This window comes from Columba livia, chromosome 5 (genome assembly GCF_036013475.1).
Source record: "Columba livia isolate bColLiv1 breed racing homer chromosome 5, bColLiv1.pat.W.v2, whole genome shotgun sequence".
NCBI lineage: Eukaryota > Metazoa > Chordata > Aves > Columbiformes > Columbidae > Columba > Columba livia.
Window position 1 is genome coordinate 9,086,062 of NC_088606.1, and position 19,490 is coordinate 9,105,551.

The 19,490-nt window shown below is 44.0% G+C and overlaps 1 protein-coding gene across 2 annotated transcripts in view; it reads left to right on the plus strand.

Moving 5' to 3' along the window:
• Positions 1 to 664: 664 nt before the first annotated feature.
• JAG2 (jagged canonical Notch ligand 2) overlaps positions 665 to 19,490 on the plus strand; it is a 71,746-nt gene continuing 52,920 nt past the window's right edge. The window contains exons 1-2 of one of the 2 annotated variants that reach the window (XM_065063293.1): positions 665 to 1,012; positions 1,271 to 1,594. In XM_065063293.1, coding sequence (XP_064919365.1) covers positions 680 to 1,012; positions 1,271 to 1,594 — 657 coding nt within the window. In that variant the 5' untranslated portion in view covers positions 665 to 679. The remainder of the gene's footprint in view (positions 1,013 to 1,270; positions 1,595 to 19,490) is intronic. The other variant, XM_065063294.1, reaches the window with a different exon arrangement.

Genomic DNA, 19,490 nt, shown 5'->3' on the forward strand with positions numbered 1-19,490 from the left:
ACATGTGCTCCTCCACAGCTGTGGGCAATTCCACCCCATGTGCTCCTCCACAGCTGGAGATGCTCCCACCCTGTGCACCCATCCACAGCTGTGGGTGCATGCTCCTCTGTTGCTGGGGTGATCCCACCCCAAACACTTCTCCCTGACTGGGTGAGTGTGCTTGCAACACGTGCTCTTCCACACCTATATGTGCACACACGCTGTGTAGCTCTACATTAGTGTGGGTGCAAATACCCCATATGCTCCTCTATGGCCAGGGATGCATCCACCCTACACACTCCTCCACAGCCGTGGGTGCACATATCCCACGCGTGTTTCTCCAACAGTGTGTGTGCATGCACCCTGTGCAGTCCTCCATGGCAGCACATGCACACACACCCTCATCCACTTACACGCAAGGGTGGGCACACGCACCTTAAGTGCTCCTCCGCGGCTGTGGGCGCTCCCACCCCGCATGGGTGCACATACCTCACTCATGCTTCTCCAGCCTTGCTCCCCTGTCCTGCACCACCTGGGGCTGGCAAGACCCCCCGCTACCGGCGCGGCAAGGCAAGGCAAGACGGGGACCGCCGCCCGCCGCCCTTTAAGAGCCGCGGCGGGAGCGGCGCTGGCCCCACCCGCCGGCCGCGGGGCCGGGCCGTCCCCCTCATTAATATGAAGGCGGCGGCAGCGGCGGCGAATGGGTAATGAAGCTGTCACTCCGGCACCTACTTGTTGGGTGTCCGCGGAGCCGAGGCGCACAGAGGGCGAGCGGAGCCCGCGGGAGGGGAGCGGCGGCGGAGCGCTCCAGGCGGCCCCGCCGGCAGCTCATGCCCTGCGCCCCCCGGCGCGCTGCGGGCGGCTCCCCCGCCGCCCATGCCGCGAGCGGCCGCCGGTCCGTGGCCGGTGGGCTCGGCGGGCTCCTCTGAGGCGGCCGCGCGGAGCAGCAGGCATGCGGGGCGCCGGCCGGCGGAGCCGGGCCCCCCGCGCCGCCGCGCTCGGCCTGGCGCTGCTCCTCGCCTCCTGCGTGCAGGTAGGGGGGCGCGGGGGGCTCCGCTCCCGTCCGCGGGGCGCTGCTGCTGGCGGCGCGGCTCCCTCCTCCCGTCCGCGCTTCCACCTTGCGCATATCTTATATATATATATATATGCTGGCGCGGTGGGGTTAAACCCGCAGCTGGCGAAAGTTGCGGGGGGGAGAACCGCGGAGCGCTTCGCCGTAGCCCCGCGCTCCCGGCGCTGCCCCTGGCCGCGGTAGTAACGAGGCTGTCTCCCCCTTGATTTTTATTTTTAGGTGTCCCGGTCCACGGGCTATTTCGAGCTGCAGCTTAACTCGGTGCGGAATGTAAACGGCGAGTTGTTCAATGGGGAATGCTGCGATGGCATGAAAAGCCCCCAGAACCAGGACTGTACCCGGGACGAGTGCGACACTTACGTGAAAGTCTGCCTCAAGGAATATCAGGCCAAGATCACTCCGGTCGGACCCTGCAACTACGGATTCGGATCTACCCCCGTTCTCGGTGGAAATATTTTCTATTTGAATAACAACAGATACTCCCATCAAGGCAGAACCCCCGAGACGGGCAGGATTGTTATTCCCTTTCAGTTTGCATGGCCGGTAGGTTGATGATCGCGTTTTTGTTATCGCCCCTTTTTTTTGTTCCCCCCCTCGCCACCCCGGTCGGTTCTGCAGCAGCTGCCCGCTCCTCCGTTAGAAAGCCGGGAGAGCTGCCGGTGCGCGGCCCGGGCGGGGCCGGTCGCCTCTCGGAGCTGCGGGGCACGGGTGGCGGAGGGGGATGCGGGGGCTGTGCCCACCCCTCGCCCCGCCGAGGGGCGTGGGGGCCGCGACAGCCTCGCAGGGGTTTGCTGGTGAGGAGCGCCCGGGGGTGCCGGGGAGCGGCTGCGGGCGGACCGCGTGAGGGGCTCCCGTACCGGCCGCAGGTGCGGCTCTGTGCGGCTTGTGCGCGGAAGCGTAAGAAATCAGTAACAAGGCTGTGAAGACCCGCCCGACAGCCGCAGCCCGACGGTAGCAGCGCACCCCGGGGCCGCGGAGCGCCCCCTCCCCCGCTCCGCGCAGCGCGGGGCTGTCCCCGGCAGGGGGCGCCGCCGGGCGGGCGCGCGGCGCAGGTGGGGGCGCGGCGCAGGGCGCGTGCCGCGGCTCGCGAAGGGCGCGAGCTGCCGCCCCTCCTGGGGCGCGGGCGGGGCCGCTCGGCGGCGCGCGGGGGCTGCGGGGCGGGAGGCGCCGCCGGTGGGCGGGAGGGGCCTCCCGAGCGCAGCGGGGCCCGCACCTGCGCGGGGGCGGGCGCGGGTTCGCGTCCCCCGAGGGGCCAAGGGCGGCTGGGGCTGCTCTCCTCCGGGCACACTAATGGGGGGGAGCGCCCGAAGCGGAGCGCTGCACTGATCTTGTCCGAAAACGGACCCCTGCCTCGGCTCTGTGGTGGCGGGAGCCGTGGGCGTGCGAGCACCTCTGCCCGTCCCTCCCCGCAGGATCTCGGGGGTGTCTGACCCGCGCCCTCATCCATCCCCCACCTCCCCGTGCGCTGCGCTCGGCCTCGGAGGATGGGGCGCTCCACGTGCCTCTCGGGGCCGGTCCGGGAGCGGTGGGCGGGAGGGCCGGCCGGGCTGGCTGCCCGGCAGCGGGCAGGTAGGATCCTGCCGGGAGTTTCGCAGCTGTTGCTCCGGGCTCTTCCAAGTGGGGCACGGGGTGGAAGCGGCAAGTCGTGAGGCGCCGAGGAATGGGGATGGTGCAATGCCCGAGATGGGGATCGGGAGCCCCGGTACCTGTGGGTCGTATTTGGCACCTGGTGACTAACTGACCTCTTGAGAGACATAGCTTTGTTGCTGGAAAACTGCTCCTAGGAATAGTCATGAACAAAACTGCTCGTTTGCGTTTCTAGTCCACGTAAATCTCTTAACTTTCTGAGCTCCAACCTGACGCACCCGTACCTCAAATTAAGAACTGAATGCTATTTGGGGTTGGGTTTTTGCTGGAGTTAGATGGTTAAAAAAATACAAAAAGAATAGTACAATGGTAAATTTCTCTGCACAGAGGCACTCAGGTTCTGTTTGCCAAGTTGGGGTGTTTTGATTGCTTTTGTTGGTCCTGTGACCTGTTGGACACAGAAAGGTTCCTGTTAAGAGGTATATCCAATACTATAAAAACAGGGTATTTAGAACTCCGCTCTTAAGTTAAAAGATCAAAGGGAAAATTAAGCTTCTTTCTCCTTTTAATTGACCATTTAATACAGGCTTTATGAAATAATAAACTCTTCAGTAAGAGATTTCAGTAACGTTAGCACCTCAAAAATATGTTATCTGCATGAGGAAGTAAAGGTTAACTTGACTCACACTTGTATTTTGCCAGTTTCTGGTATTGCTACTTGAAACAAGAGGAGAGTTTGATAATCCTTGCAATGCAGGTCCCTAAGCCCAGCCTTCTTTGGTTTTTCTCTGTTGGAATAAGCACATTCCTACCTTGCAGCTGCCGGATATTGTTGTTCTATGCTCATCAAGTCCTAAGAAAGGCCTGTTTGACCTACCTCTTGCAGGTAAATCACCACAGTGTCTCTAGCATACAGTGCCCCGTCTGCTCTTGTTTCTTGTGTCATTGCCTCCAGCATTTTAAAGGGTTGGAAGTCTTTGGTCTTTCTTTATGGCGATTTTTTTGCAGCTGTTGCAAAGCAGCCTGTAATTTATTTAAACGGTACCACTGCAGTTCAGTGGGTGGCTGGCTGATTTTCGGAAGGTTTACTGAATACTCTCCCTGCCCACCTTTGATTCTAAAAATAAGCTGTGGAGTAGTTGTACTTTTAAAAACAGCCCCTGTATTGCAGTCCGTGGATGCGCTCATGGAAAGGAGTCTCTCCTGTGTGTTGTAAAAGCATTTTGAACTCTGGATGTTCAGTCTGTTCATGGGGAACACGGCATCTTTGTCACAACTGTACATAAGCTGTACAGATTCTGGAAGGAGAGGCTTAACTTTAATGCTAGTTTTATGCAAGGGTTTTTTGAAGGAGACTCAGTTCCTGGGCTAAGTTTCAACTCCCTGCAGTAATTTCAAAATTATTCTCAAGTAATATTCTCTCTACTCAAGTTTGCAAACAAGAACCAACAGTCAGACATAGTCTTTTCATAGACTTTTTCTTTTGCTATGCAACAGTAATGAAATTAACATTCCTTTATTTAATATGCTGGGATGGGACGAGACTGAAGAGAATCAGAAAGTGTGTCCTTTGGTTATTAAACAAATTTGCCCAGGTGCTGGCAGTGAGCAAAGGAGTTACTTCAGTAGTTCTAGACTGGATTTTCAGGACTGAGAAATCCATCCCTAGTGAAAGCCAGCACTGGTATATGTGGGCTTCTTACTGAGCCTCATCTGAATAACGCCCTCACTTAAGGAGACTAATGCATTAATGTTTAAATTGCTCGAGGGAGGTTTTCTTGATGTCTGTTTGATATTGCAGTGTCTTAAGTTAACAGTAGCTCTAAGGCAAGCAGTATCTTGAAAGGTGGGGTTTTTTGGCCTTGGCTTTGCTATACTGATTTTTTTTTTTTAATTTTACTTTAATTTTTTTTTTTTAATTTTAATTTAAATTTGGACAAGTGTGTCTTGTGTAAAACTGCAGTACCAGAGTTCAGTAGCTTCCACCGTTTGATACAGTGTCACTTATCCAGTTTATTCATATTTCCTGTCTTTTTTAATGTCATTAGTCTGATCTCTGATTTGGAAGAGGAGCTTGGGGTATTGCCAAAAAGTTCTTAAAATTGCTACCTTGGGATATATCATCCACAGAAATCTGGCAGTGGGAGAGACCGAGGAACAGCTAGAACAATACAGCTGTCTTCTTCACCCACCTACCTCACATTTTTTTTCTTTACCTCCTGCTGTAAAACTTGAAGTTTAACGCTCATTTGAGATTGTTAACAAATGATGCAATTAAAATTTGTGCGACTTTGAAACAAAAAAAAAAACCCAACAAGTAGCTTTGAAGAGTTAATTCTTATCACTTATACAGTTCAGGTTCATTAGACTTGAACGTGTTTGGTTTGTTATTTGTTTTTCGTTCTTCCTATCACAAAGCTGTTAATTCAGACACTGAAGCTTCAGAAGTACCTTGCACAGCAATATTTATCAATAACAGGTTATTGGCAGAATTTTAGAGTTGGGCTCAATAAAAGAGGGATTACTTTGAAGGCTGCTTCTGAAGAAGAGGTTTTAAAGTTGCAGGAATTCTGCTGGATGTGTTGTGTGGAAACGTTTTTCGTACTCCTTTGCAAGGTGGCATGAAATGGAGTTGTGCGTGTGTGGTTTTTCCCTCCACCCTGTTCCTTCCCTCAGGGAATTCACAGCTTCTTCCTGCACCATAAGTACAAGTATGGCATCCATTACTTCAGTTAATTAGTCATATAGAGGAATTGTTCTGACTAGTCGTGGATGTTGAAATCCTGTGTTATAGCATGCATCATCTCCCCTCAGCCCCTCTGTTCTTGTGATTCTAGTGCGACTGAGGGTTCAGTGCACTTACGAGGACAATATACTCTGAGCTCCGCAGGTGAACTTCAGAGTTCAAGGCCTTGGAGATAAGTAGCAGAAACCAGAAATTTCACTTTTTCCTTGGTGCTTAGCTGGGCTCTGTGTGTCTGTCTGAAGAAGGGGTAGGAGAGGTTCAGGCAGCCCTCACAGCTTGCTTGGGTAAAAGGTGCCTTCTGCACTAGAATGCGAGCATCTGATTTTATTTATTTTTAAGCACTGATCTTACGTTTTTCCTATTTAGAGCGTGATTGTGGCACCCTTTTCTAAACTTCCGAAGTACTGTTAGCTTTCAGGTAGATAAAAATATGTGGAAGTATATAAACTTAGTATCCAGGTTCTGTGTGAGTTTCATCCACGTGCAGTCCATATGTGAGTCTCATCCAAATGCCTGGAAGGGTTCAGTCTTGATCTAAAACATACACAGGAGCGCGAACCATAAAATATGTAAAGCTGTTGAGAGGATGACTTGGCTGCAGCAATAAATGTTGAATTTCTTAGAAAGCAGCCCCTCCCCTGCCAAAACCTGAGCCGGAATACTTGACCTTATAGCTTTTATTACTTAATGGGTACAGTGTTCTCTTTGGCTCTTTCAGATGTTGTCTACTTCAGTTTAGGACTCTGCATCAATCTCTTTCAATCCTTTTAATTTGAAAAAAACTGTATATTATGAAGGTGGTTAGGCCCTTGAAGGCATTTAGCCTTGAAGCACGTCATCTGGGATCCTTGGTGCCTGTAGGGAACTAGGTAGCCTCACCGTAGGATATGTTCATGTCTATTTTTGTGTGGCTGGTAGGTCTGCAGTAGGTCTGTCTTCTGACGTAGCACAGCCATTGCTACTCTCTGATCAGGATCTTCAGGCACTGTAATGAAAACATCCCAGATTAGATTACTTTGTGCTTCCCAAAAGAGAAAATGTGCATCCTGTCAGCTTGAATGACAATCCACTGTGACAGATATGCTTAAAGTTAAGCCATTTAGCACTGAAAAAGGTATTTGTACGCAGTTGTACCTGAGGAACAGTATGTATACTTTTCTAATGAAAAAAATCAGAATTTTACAAATGAAGCATTCTCAAGTGGTACGCAGGAAGCTTCACCTCTAAATGATTGTTCTTTGCTCCATTGAGACTCCCTTTAAAATAAATCAGTGCATACAACCACATGTCCCAAGCAAGACCCAAGGACAGGGAATAATAACTGAGAGCAAGACCTTATACCAAAATGTAAAATTCACCTGGTGTAGTGATGGGTTATAATGCACACACATCACACCTCCTTAGCAGAGGAAGTCAGCAGGGAAGAAAAACCAACAAAACAAACATGTAGTTGATAGCCATATATGAACTATGTAGATGTTTAATGTCTTATTTGCCTGCAGCTTAACTTCTTTTTCCCCGGGTGGAAGGCTCTGCTGATAGTACAAAGCTTACTTTTTCATACCTGACTGCTCTCCCTGACACACCTCATGCCCCAAACTTGGTGCTTGCTCATGGACTCTTCCCCATTGCCTTGTCAGTGGACCCCAGGACTGCTGTGGTGGCTGGCATGCCAAACTGTTGCTTTATTTTGAGAAACCACCTGTAGCCCTTGTGCTCATAAAACCTTTCCCTGCCTGTTGCAGTTCACAGACAAATATATTGTGGATCAGAAGACATGGATCCGTGTTTCCTAGTAGATCAGGGAATTGTCTTTCGGCTGCTCAGTGCTGTCTTTGCCTTCAGACTTCTTTTGATCAGAAACAAAAGGCTGAGATTGGGAGAATGGCTTGTTATATAAATAATATCCCTTATTTTCAAGTTACACAAATGCAAAGAGTAGCTTGCAGGTTTTGTTATGCTCTTTCTTAAAAGATGATGATTGGGTGATGTTTTAGAGACTGACTTTAGCAATGCTGCTTAGTGACAACTCCAGTTGATTTCAATAGCAGCTGCAGGTGTCACCTCTAAAAAAGAATCAAGGCCTTCATGGTGAGCACTTCAGAACCACCCTTTGAAAAAGGGATTTATTATTGGCATGCTCTGTGTGCCAGCAACTATTTGCAGCTTGCCTAGAATAGAAAGCCTAAAGACTTAAGTTTCATGTAACTATAGAAAATCTGCCTTCTAATTTTAAGCAGAAATATTCTTTGCACTCCTAATCTTTCATACATTGATGTCACTAGATCTAGAATTTCTTATGTCTTTGAAATAAATAGGCCTCGGAGGACAGTATTTTGCTAACTATTTAAGCTTTTATACCTTAAAGTTCTGAGAGGTTTTTGAATGTCACAGGGATGGTCAGATAGTAAAGAACATTTCTATTTATACTCCTTCAAAGCTTCCTTAAATAAATACTTGCTTATTTATTAGAAACACTGAGGCTGAACTGAAAACGTGCAAACAAATAACCTTACCTCCCAGACACTGAGAGTGGTATGCTTATACACCTCTTATCATCTTTCTAATCTCTATTCCAGAAGGTACTCCTGCCAATCAATAAGTACTGCCCTCCTAGCCACACAGCTGGTGTGGGCATTAAATATATGACTGAAAAGGGAATAGGTACTAAAGCTGTGAGGATTACACTTGAGATGTGAGCTGGAGAACAGGGCGAGGTAGAAACAGAGCATGTTCCCTTCACCGCAACATGATGAAGGCTCCGTAGCACTCTCTTTGGGCTGTTTGAAGATGTTTCAAACATGTTTTTCTCAAAAAAAAAAAAAAAGTCTGCATATGAAGGGTCTGCTAAAAACATGACTCCTTGTAGCTTTAATCTTAAAACAATCAGGTTTATCTTTAACATAGTTGCTTGGGGTAAAACCATAATTGGTTGTGTTTATATCAGACTTGTGATGTTTGGCCTAATTGGGCCGTGTTCCCACTGCACTGTAGGCTTTCTGAGCGGTCCTGTGAAGTTCAAGGAAATCTGGTGGGGTAGATGCTGGGAAGCTTTGTGTTGTAAAAGCCGCTTTATGTGTTTGATGGTGCTGCTTGTGTTCCTTGTTCAACTCCAGCTCGCTCTGAGTTACTGAGTTCACTGTCAGCACAAAAGCTGCAAAAAAAACCATGTTTCTGTCAAAAAATAAATGATGTAACCCAACTGCTTCCTGGGTATAAAAAAAATGCCAGAAATAGTGTAGTGCATTTTTAATCTGTTTGTCATTAATCAGTTGTAACAAAGTTTTTATTGTATGAGAAGGACTGTATTTGAGACAGATGTGCAAGGTAAATGATGATGATTTTGTCTTTAACTTTTAAAATGGCTTTCGTTTGTCTCGTCTCTGTGGGCCAGTAGCTGCCTGGCCCCTCTTGAGCAACACCTGTAGGTGAGAGGAGTGGAATCCGTCCTTCCTGTGCAGTCTGACTCCTTCACTTGTTGTCCCTGTAGGTGTAGCTTTCTGCAAGTGTTGGCTCTGAAATACACGCTATGAATGTACTTTAGAAACTCTTTTATTAAGTTAATAAAGCAGCTATGATCACATAGGATCCTTACTCATCTGCAGAAGCTTTAAATTGCTCTGTGCCTGAAAGCTTCCCTCCCTCCTCTTCTGAAAACAAAGCCCATGTTTTGTCAACTCTGTGTGGGTCCTGTTTTCATTGCTTGCTCTAGTTCACAGCTTCTCAGCCTACTGAAGAGACTAAAAAGGGAGGGCGCTTTCCTGCTAGCACATTGTGTACTTTCCTTGGTCCTCTCCAACTCTAGCTGCTAGTAATCCTCTGATCTAGAAGCAGCTTGGGAGCAGCAATTTGGGAGGAGAGAAGCTACTTCAAGAAGCAAGGAATAAGGGTATACAGGCATTGCTTTGGCTGCTTAATGGTTAGCCAGATGCCTACCCAAAGGATAGTTGCTGCTGTTCCTTGGCAGTGACTCCACTGTTCTTTACCTCTCCAGCACTTGGATATGCCTTTGGGCTTCTTGCTAGAAAGCTGCTGTGGCTTCTGGTTAGTGTCTAAAGTTTATCCATCTTTGGCTGGAGGTGACAGCTGGCCTTACTATCTGCCATGTCCAGTTGGTGGCTTTGGAGCTCCCTGTTGAGGTGCCGTGTGAGCAGGAGGTGGACACGAACCCTGTCCACTGCCCCCAGGGTTGCAGAATGAAGCGGTATGGATGGCTAAGACCCTCTGTGGTAGGTCCTGCTGGGCACCTGCTGAACTTGTGCCTCCTTATGGAGTGGTGGGACCCTCTTAGAGCTGCTGCCTTCCCTTGCTGTACAACCTTGGAGACCTGTTGGGAGGGGGAGAGCTGGAAGAGCTGTGCAATAGATAGTTCTCGGGTAGATGATCTTGTGTCAGGGAGGAGCGACTGTCCTGGTTTAACTGTAGACTTTTGGTGCCTTTGCTTACGGTATAAGGAAAAATACATAAAACTTAAGACTGCTGTCTTAAGTGGAGACTATCATATGACCATAGATACTATAGGTGAGCAATGACACTGTACAGATTAGTTTATTTTTCATTTACTCAGATGCCTCTGGCTTTTTTATTTTTCCTGGTCTGATGGCCAGAGTTTTGCTCAAAGATACTTGGTTTTAGGAATCCAATGTGTAGATACATTTTAGCATCACCAAAGATTTAAATACCACTGAGCTCTGAGATAAATGCTTGTTATTTACCTAAAATGTCTCTACTGCTGCTTTTGATATTAAGCTTTTTTTTCTTGTAATTATATTTGGAGAATGTTTTACCGTTAAAATGTTGTGTAAGAGTTGAGCTATAGCTTCTACTCACATATTAAACTTTATTCCCAAGGTCACTTTTTTTTTGAGTTGTAGTTAGCCTTTATTTTGTATAAAAAGGAAGAAATTTAAAGGTTTATTTAATGAATTGCTGTTTCGGACACTAAATTAAGTGTAAAAAGCATATTTGACATGAAGATCCCCTGATAGCAAATGATAAGAGGTACCCTCAGCTGAAACGCATAGTAATCACGGATTTTATCTGTGGTTGAAATAACTGTTTGCTCCTCAGTAGCAGTTAGAATGCTATATTAGATGCAAAGGGCCAGGCGTTTCAAGGCTAAATGACAATCTTAGTCTTACTTGATTAGAGCTTGCAGAGGTTGCTAAGAAACAGCCTAATAGTCCTTGAGTAACCAATTATATGCCCCTTGGACAGATGCACAGGTGCTCATTCTCTGAAGTTTTTTTTTCTAAATCTGAGATAAGACTGGAGTATTAGTACATAAACTGCAATCTGTTTGCATCCTGCTTTGGGCTTGAAAGTCCCGATTACGTATATCTTGTTCCTAGCAGCATGTGTTTCTGGTCTTTTCTGTTCAGTGCATTACTATTTGATTGCTATTCCACTTAAATTGTTTTTGCAATGCCTCGTCTACTTCCAGCTAGTCCACTAGGCCTCTAGTTTCTCCTATGCATTCTAGTACTTCGAACAAACCAGCTTAAATAACTTTAAGCATCTAATGTTCAAATTGGAATTAGTATTAGTATTGGTGCAGTATCTTACAGTTGGTAGAAAACGCTTGTTTCAGGTAGAGCTAGCTTTCCTTGCTCCTTCCAAAGCAGTTCTGTATGTGCAAATTATAGTGAAATATTGTATGAGATGATAATTAATCTAACACATCAAATAGGATTATTTCAGTCTCTTTTTCCCTGAATATGTATAATTCTGTTTATAGCATTTGTAACGTTGAAATATCTGCTTTAAAACACAATCTGCACTTTGAAGGTCCAGGATTCCAGCTGGAGAACTGAAGTTCTGATTAGGGAGCTTGTTCATACTTGGAAGTCTTGACTGACACTTACTTTAAGCAGTAAGTTAAGAAAAATGTAAATGGCTTAATTATTGATCTGCTCCAAGACTGAGGAAGAAGTACTTTAGGGTGTGCCATTTTTGGTACCATTTACTGTTATTCCTATTGGTTGAGGACAGTTTTAATAGCATTGCACCTGTGCTGCTGCCTAATATGTTTTAGTGGCAGTTTCTTAATGTACAAAAAATTGTTTTAGGTACTTTTGGTATTTCTAGTTACCTTTTACTTTACAATAACATGATTTTCCTTGTATCACAACATGGAGTTTTTACACTTCCTGTGTTGGTTATAAACTGTTGTTTAAACCATATGTTTATAAATAGGCCCAAAATTTTTTAGTGTTGTAGTTGGCTATTGTAGACCTTTGTAGAACAGAGTATTGTTTCCATGATTCATCCACACCGACCAATGCTTTCTTTTGTCAGAAGGTGAGGAAGGGAAGGAAGTAGAGAAACTTAAATGTTTAGACTTGCATACATACTTAAGATGTTGGCTGTCAAATAGTTTGTGCTCCTGCAGTACCTTCTGATGTTTGGTGTTAAGCTGTGATAACTTCAGGGTTGTATGATTTATAGCTTGTAGTCACTGCACATCTCCTCTTGCTCTGTGAGAGGTGAGGGGTGAAGTGGTTGCTCAAACCCAGCTGGTGGCAATTCTGTAGAAGTTGATTCCCAGAACTTAAATCTCTTTTTTTTTCTAACACTGCATGTCCTGGGCTTAAAATGTGGACTGTCAGAACCTAATTGTCACATGCCTTGGAAAAACAAACTGTTGCATATCAACAGGTCTTCACAAGCTGTTCATATCTACTCCCAGATCACCACAGATGTAAGGTATATAAAATAAGCTTTAGCTGCAGGAAAAGATAGTCTGACTTGTGGCAGCTTGCTGTTCAGTGATAATTTGTTTGTTCCTAAACCCTTAGGATGGATTTTCAAGATTTGGTAATCCGTGAAGTTTCAGCTTGCCAAAGAATCTGGAGAAGACAGAACAGTGAAAGAGTCGGTGGCATATGAAGGACCAAATAAATTGAAAAGTATTCATTAATACGCATTCTTGAATTGTGAGTCCAGCTTTAGACTAGCAGAATTAGTCTCCAGGTTTTCTATTGTTAGTTTTCTTTACGTGTCTTCATTCTATTTCTCCATTGATACTCATCCTTATGAGGAAAGCTGTAACACTGGTGCCCACCAGAGAAGTCAGTAGGGGTCAGATCCCCTCCAGTTCACATTAATCTGAAAGACAGAGTTTGATATTAAAGTTCTGATGCTGCTTAGTTATGGTGGGATTGATCAAGTCTTTGTTGACATATATTCCAATAGGTACCTTGGAAATGTAGGCTACATACACTATTGTACACTGTGTTTATTTGCTGCTGCAAGCAGTTCATTTTTAATGGTAATTAAATACAGTGTAGTGCTTAGTGCTGCAAGCATGTGATAAAAATTTACTGTAGCCACAAAGTACTGTTCAGAAGATTCAGTTCTGCTGCTGGAATACGATACAAGCATTTGTTTCGGGAACATGACGATCAAGTTTTTTCTCAACTAAACTCTGGTGCTTCCATATATATTTAACTAAGTACACATGTCTGTGCAGAATCCCTGTTTAATCCTTTATTCAAGCTTCTTGCATGTCTTGATAAAAGAACTTGCACCATCTCTTATAGTGGTGACTCTTATTTCTCAGCTTATTCCTGTAGATTTATGGAGAACAGGAAGATATGGATATAGCTTTGGTTGTGTCTGCCATGTTCTGGTTCAGAGAGTGGAGGAGGTTGTACGGGAAGGTGAGCAGCTGTCCATGAAGTTGAAATAAGGCATTCTCCTTCTGTTTGTTTCTCTGTGAGCCTCTAGCATGTATGGAAATTCAAAACTGAGCTGGTGTTCAGTCTGGGGCTAAAATGAAGGGCAACTTAATGGCAGTATCCACTTTTTTTGGATTAATGACATGTTATTAGTTGTAAGGAAATGTACAATCTATTTGATAAGTTTCTTGTGAAAATGCAAAATTCAAATTGACCTAAATGGTTGTGCAACTCATGTAGCAATAAAACTTAGACATTCATGTTCCTTTATAGTGAGAAGGTGTATGATGTGCTCAGAGCCAACGCCATTGGAGAAAAGTGATGCATCTTGTTTGGAGCTACACAAATGTTCGGTCAGTCAGCTGCTGCCATCACTGTGGGCCAGCGAAGCCTTTGCCTTGTGTGTCGTGTTTCAAATGTGGTGGATGCTGCCCAACTAGCTCTAGAGTTGACTCATTTGGGTAGGACTGATGAGAGAGTTGAAGAGGATTTAGAAAAACAGTGCTCCCTTAGGAACAGAGGTTGAGTATGGGCCTCTCCTCTTCCTAGGGCAAGACATCCAGGCTCATTAGCTTGACTTGGTTTTGTGGGCATTTGCTTTTTCAAAAACAAAGAGAGACTGCAGTGCTATCAACAGCTAACATAATTTAAAAGGGTGAAGATTAAAACACTACTTTCTCTTCCTGGGAAATTTGCATACATAGAACTTTGAGGCATATATTTTTTTTTTTCCATATTTGCCTACCTTCTTAGTATGCATATTTCCGATTCAAAAGAGAGTGCATGCAGGTGTTCTGTGTTTAGAACAATAATTAACGTCTGTTATTACATAGTTAGTTTAATTCCCTCTAGACTTCAAGTTGAAATTATAATGATGCATGGCTTGAAGTGCCCAGAGGACACTAATATCCATGCCACATGGAGCGTGGAGGGGAGGGGAAAAGCAGTATTAATTACCAGTTCATCTTTGAATTCTAAATATTAGCATAAAACAAGTCTTGCACTAACCATTAATGGGTCTTCATGATTGTTACATACACTTCAAAAGAGGCAATCTAGCTACATTTTCATTAATGCAACAAGAAAGAGTACATATAATGGGTTTAATTTATCTTGGACTTCTTCCAAAACTTTAGGAGAAGAGGAGGGCATGGATACTTGGTTAATATCAAGTTTGTCTGAAACAGTTCAAAGGTGGTAGCAAGGCTGAAAGCTCCTGCTTAAATCTAATAAAATGATGTTAAGATGGTACCCAACTGTCTGCATGGTGTTGTACATCTCTTCCTAAAAGATTTTTTTCCTCTGTTCTCTAATTTCATCAATACTTTCTTCTGTTCTTTGCTGTCAGATTAACTTAGTGGACTTCTGGAAACTGTTGGTACTGGCCCCCGTGGTGGTAGAGAGGACTGTCTTACTAGCTGTGAACTCATGACAGTATCCATGATGTAAATAGCTTGTTTGTTTCCTTTTATGAAATGATCAGGCAAAATGGCTGTTGAAACTTAATCCTGTGACTGTTTAAAACAGTGTTTTCTGATAGGTTTCTGACTATTTTTGTCCCCTAGAATTGGATACTCACGGAGAAACATCTACTGGAATTGCTACTCTTCTCTTGTAGATAACTTCTGATTAAATCGCAATCAAAAATCAACACCCTGTGTTCTACTTGAAAAGGATGGAAGGGAAGGCTAGAACCTGAGGTTCTGGTGTGTTTGCAGTCTTGATGCATGTGGGGTTTCATTTCATTTTCCTTTGTGCTGTTTCTGCTCTAGAACTGTCAGGATGAGAAACAAAACCTGTGGAGGTTACACTGGGTTCTCCCATTTGAGAGACAGGTACAATAGAAACTGTGGCACTTGTTTGACTACCTTTGGGCAAACTACTGGATGTTGTCTCTTCTTTTTGTATGGTTGTAGTATAGAACACCAAATTCTATTGCTTTGGTAGCTGTTTTGTTTAAAATAGTTTTGTTTTGGTAATTGACTGGCTTTTCTGTTATACTGAATTCTTCTACGGTATGGAAGGAAAGCTTGCTGATGCTATTTTATATCCCAGTTTGCTTTCCAGAAAACCTTGGTGGAGCAAGACATATTAACACCTATATCAAAGGATATTTAAAGATTGGTTAACTTTTAATCAGATTGTCTAAAGGTTTAGCGTATATAGTTGTGTTAGGTAAATTAAGTAGCAGAGGGGAGCTGTGGCAGTAGGAAGTGGTCACTAATGCTGCTTCTGAGCACTGGTATTTGCTGGTTGTGTTAACTCTTTCATGTTTTGTGCTCATCATTACCTCCTGATCAGCTACTGAAACAAAGATAAGTGACAAGCAAAATGATTTGTTAAGACTCTTTTCCGTCGGATTTTAGTCTGTGTGCATATCATCCTTCTTTATAGTGCAGTTTGTTCTTCCGCAGTGGGTCGTGTATGAGCAAGAAGAGCTTAGCAGTGCTCTGGCATCTGGAAGAGCTGTCCAGAGTTGGGAAAAGGTGTCTTTTTTGAGGCCTGTTTTACATGTGCCTAAAGCTATTTGAGGGGTTCTAGGTGGGCCTGTGTCCAGCAGATCTAACGATCCATCTCCAAGATGCAGGCAAAATCTGCCGTGCTCTTTGCAGATTGGAATGTGTGTGGTGGGGTGGGCTTCCTTTTTGTACAAGAAAAGCAGTTTTACTGAGGTTCTGGAAGTCTTTTGCCATGACTGGTTAGAGACCTGAAGGAGGTTGTGTTCTGTGCGTACTGACCAAGATGTGTAAGGCATGTTTTCCCTCCTGGACAGTGTGCAAAAGTTCAAATCAAAAACTTTACCTGAAATAGGTTGACCTCCATAGGTGTGGCCTCAAAAGGCCTGTGATAGAACCCCTGTTCCTTTTGGTCTAAAACATGTTTCCTGAGGTCACTAACGATTCTGATCTTGGCTCAAATTCTAGATCTGTGTTGTCTGAGTCCTGGACTGAGCTGAGCCTATAGTGACTGTCAAGTCCATAGCCCTTTGGATCTGCTGCAGCAGCTAAGCAGATATACTGTTTCCCTTTATCAGGAGTACTTAGCATAGCCATTCGGAGTGTCAAGGAGCATCTTCTAGAAACCTAAGCAATCAGTCTGGCTCTGAAGAGACTGGATCTTCTTCATGTAGACTGTGTCTTGAGTGCTGACAATACTTCCTTACAATATTTGATGATAAGTTTTATAGATAGCAGTGTTGCTTTTGAGGTGGTTCAGTTAAGTTAGGGAAACTTCTGCAGTAAGTCTATGACTTTTTTTAAATTTAATTTTTCCCCCCTTTCTGGCTTTAGAGATCTAACACGTCTTATTTCTTCATAGTTGGTATTTCCAGCCTGTCACAGGTGCTCTTGCCTTCACAGCATTTGTGCTGGTTATGCTAACCCAATATTCACCATGCCTGTTTGCTTCTTCCCCTTATTTCCCCTGGAGAGTGAGAGTATAGGTGGTGTTTTGAAAGCTGTTTTGTTCCGTCTTAGTGAGACTGGTTTCTGAGTGACTGAGAGGTCTGGCTTTTAATGGGAGAGGTATTCTTCAGATAGTGTGGAAGAACATGTCTGTCTAGACCTGTGATATTTGGCTCAGTGACATATATAGACAGTGCAGCATCACTTCTAGTGGAGTAAGAGTAACTATGAATAGCACCAGCCTTCATCTATGTTGTGTAGAAGCCAATAGGGGCTTGTTTTGACTACTATATGTATAATAACTAAAGTTTGAAGATTAATTGCCTAGTTATTTTGGTTACCTTTCTGTGTAAACCTCAGTTTAGTTTTCCCCAAGACAAATACTGTTTTTTAATAGTTACACCAGGATCTGTATCACAAATGTGCTGATAAATTTTTATGTTGAAAAATTGCTATTAAATCAGTAAGCTTAGTATTTCACTTGACACTTGTCAATCTTGTTGTATTTGTGCATTTCTCTTATCTTGCCTTGGATGACAGTATGTTCTGCTTTGTGCTACCTGAATTAATCCAGACAGTCTTTTAAGAGTGATTAGCTGTTCCTTAGGGGAAGTTTCAGAAAAGCTTATAGTCCTCTAAATCTTTATTCCAAATAGTAAGATCTCCCAGTTAAATGTTTTAGCTCAGCTTGTCTTTTCTCTGAATAGCATTTGTTGCATCTACTGCAGCAGGTACATGGCATACATGGTTTGGTGATTTGTTTTCAATTATTTCATGTGACATTTCAGTATGGCAGAAAGAAGAATCTTGATTAGGTTTTTCAGTTATGACCTCTGACGTGGCTTTCAAAGAGGTGTTCTGGGAAAATTATAAACCTAATTCAGAACTGTGTTTTCTTTCTCCTGGCTTACATTTTTTTTCTCCAAACATTCCTTGGTTGTTATTTTGATTACCCTGGGATGCATACTCAGGCAGGCATGCAAGATTCTACAGTGTAACTGAGTTTTTTTTATGTACTCTCTTGTTTTAATGTCAGCCATCAGAAAAACTGGAATACTTGTTTCAGAAAGCACCTGTACTGAAACCAGAGTCCAGGCAACATAAGCAAATGCTCATGGAAGGTTAAGAGCAAGAATATAGAAAATTTATTTTAATTCTCCCAACTTTTGTTTTCAACCGGGGAACTTCTGAACTAGCTGATGGGTCTCTGCTCAGTATCTCTGCCAGTCTGCCCTTGGATCCACAAAGCTCTTAAAACCACTCTGCCCCTGGGCAACCTGTGTTACATTTTTCCAAACTTTACATAAAGTGCCATCTAATTTCTTTTCTTCTGACTGTGGTTCCTGTTATCTTGATTTGATGCCCTAAAAAACTGAAGTTTTTGTCAAGAACGAGAACCTCTCCAGGGTCTTTTGTAATGTTGCAAACTTCTATTGCATACTCCAGGTGTCTGTCTCCCATGTGGAGTTTTGGTCAAGTCTTGAATTCCTCTCATGGAAATAATTTGATTCTTTCTTCCTTCTTGTTGCTTTCTTTGGACCTTTGATTTCTAACATCCCTCTTTCAGGGGATGCTGTCCCTCCCACACTGCTTCCTTTCACCTGCATTTACAGAATCCCTGTTTTCCACCCCATTCTCAAGCATCCCATCTAGCCAGGGCGCACTTTCTCAACTGACTTCTGAATATTAAGTAATCAAGACATGGATGAGAGTGTTACTGTGGTCAGATCAAAGAACTTGGGTGAAGCTTGTGAAGGCAACTTGCTTAGTGAGAAACAAGCTGCCTTTGGTGGGTCAAAGGACCAGCTGTTTATGGAATTGACAAGTCACAAGACATATTTTGTGCTAACTTGCTTTATCAATGAAAGCTTGCGCAGAAGAACAGTCACAGGTGTCATTAACTTAGGGTTATATGAGGCTCTCTGAAAATTAGTTCATATTCATCAAGGTTGGATGTTTAAATAACAATATTTGAAATACTGTACAAAGAATTCTTAAAGATACCATGGAAAGAGAAATAATTGGTGAGATTAAACTGTGTATATATTAAAGAACTGGTTTAAAGACCTCCTGGAATGCTACTATTCTAGTCACTACAGTAAAGTTCTAGTTACTAATAGTTCACCTAAGATTAAAAAGATTATTTTTTTTATGAGCATTATGCTTGCTCATCTGGTAGGCAAAACAAAAATATTCACCTATGTCATCCTTGATGTATTGATAACTTCAAGGGTTGAACTTGATGATCTCTGAGGTCTTTTCCAACCCAGTTGATTCTGTGTTTTTGATATACTTTTCTTGAGACTTGTGGTTCATAGGAGGTGTCTAGAGGTGGCATAAGCAGAAGGTATCTGCAGTAAAGTGTGTGTTTCAATAAAACTGGTAAATGGGGTAGCTGATAGCTTGCATTGGTATTACCCATTGATATTAGTCTCATTTCTTACTGGAAAATTGCAGCAAAGGATAAGTAGCTATGTTTTCACTGGCATGTTTTTTTTTGTTTTGTTTTGTTTGTTTAGTTCTGGAAGTATGAGGGAAATAAATGATTTGGAAGCCAATCCTGTGGTGTTTGTTTAAATTTAAGTGGCCCCAGCTGACAGCTTGGACTTCAGAGTAGGAACTTGATCTCCCCATGTACAGAGACGTGTATGTGCGGGAGTTGGGAGGGGGTGGGCAGGGCGGGGATGGACAGCAGACAGCTATAAAAAGCAGAGGCAGGAATTACTTCTGTTCCTCAGCACTAGCATTTCTGCTGTGTGTGTAATGGTGAAAGGCACTGCTTTAAAATAGGGTTGAGCTCTTCTCTAATAGAACCTTTTAGTGTTCTGGGAGTAGCTGGCAGATCAGCTTTTCTTCTGACATAACTACTGCCTGGTCAGGTCTCCCACAGCTTTTCGGAGTTAAGCAGCTAGTGATTTGCTCCTGGCACTGTGAAAACTGTGAGGTGGATGCTTCCTATTTACTGAAGGAGGATGCTGCTCTGTCTGCAGCAGCTGTCTGACAGAGGCTGGGACCAAAGGTCA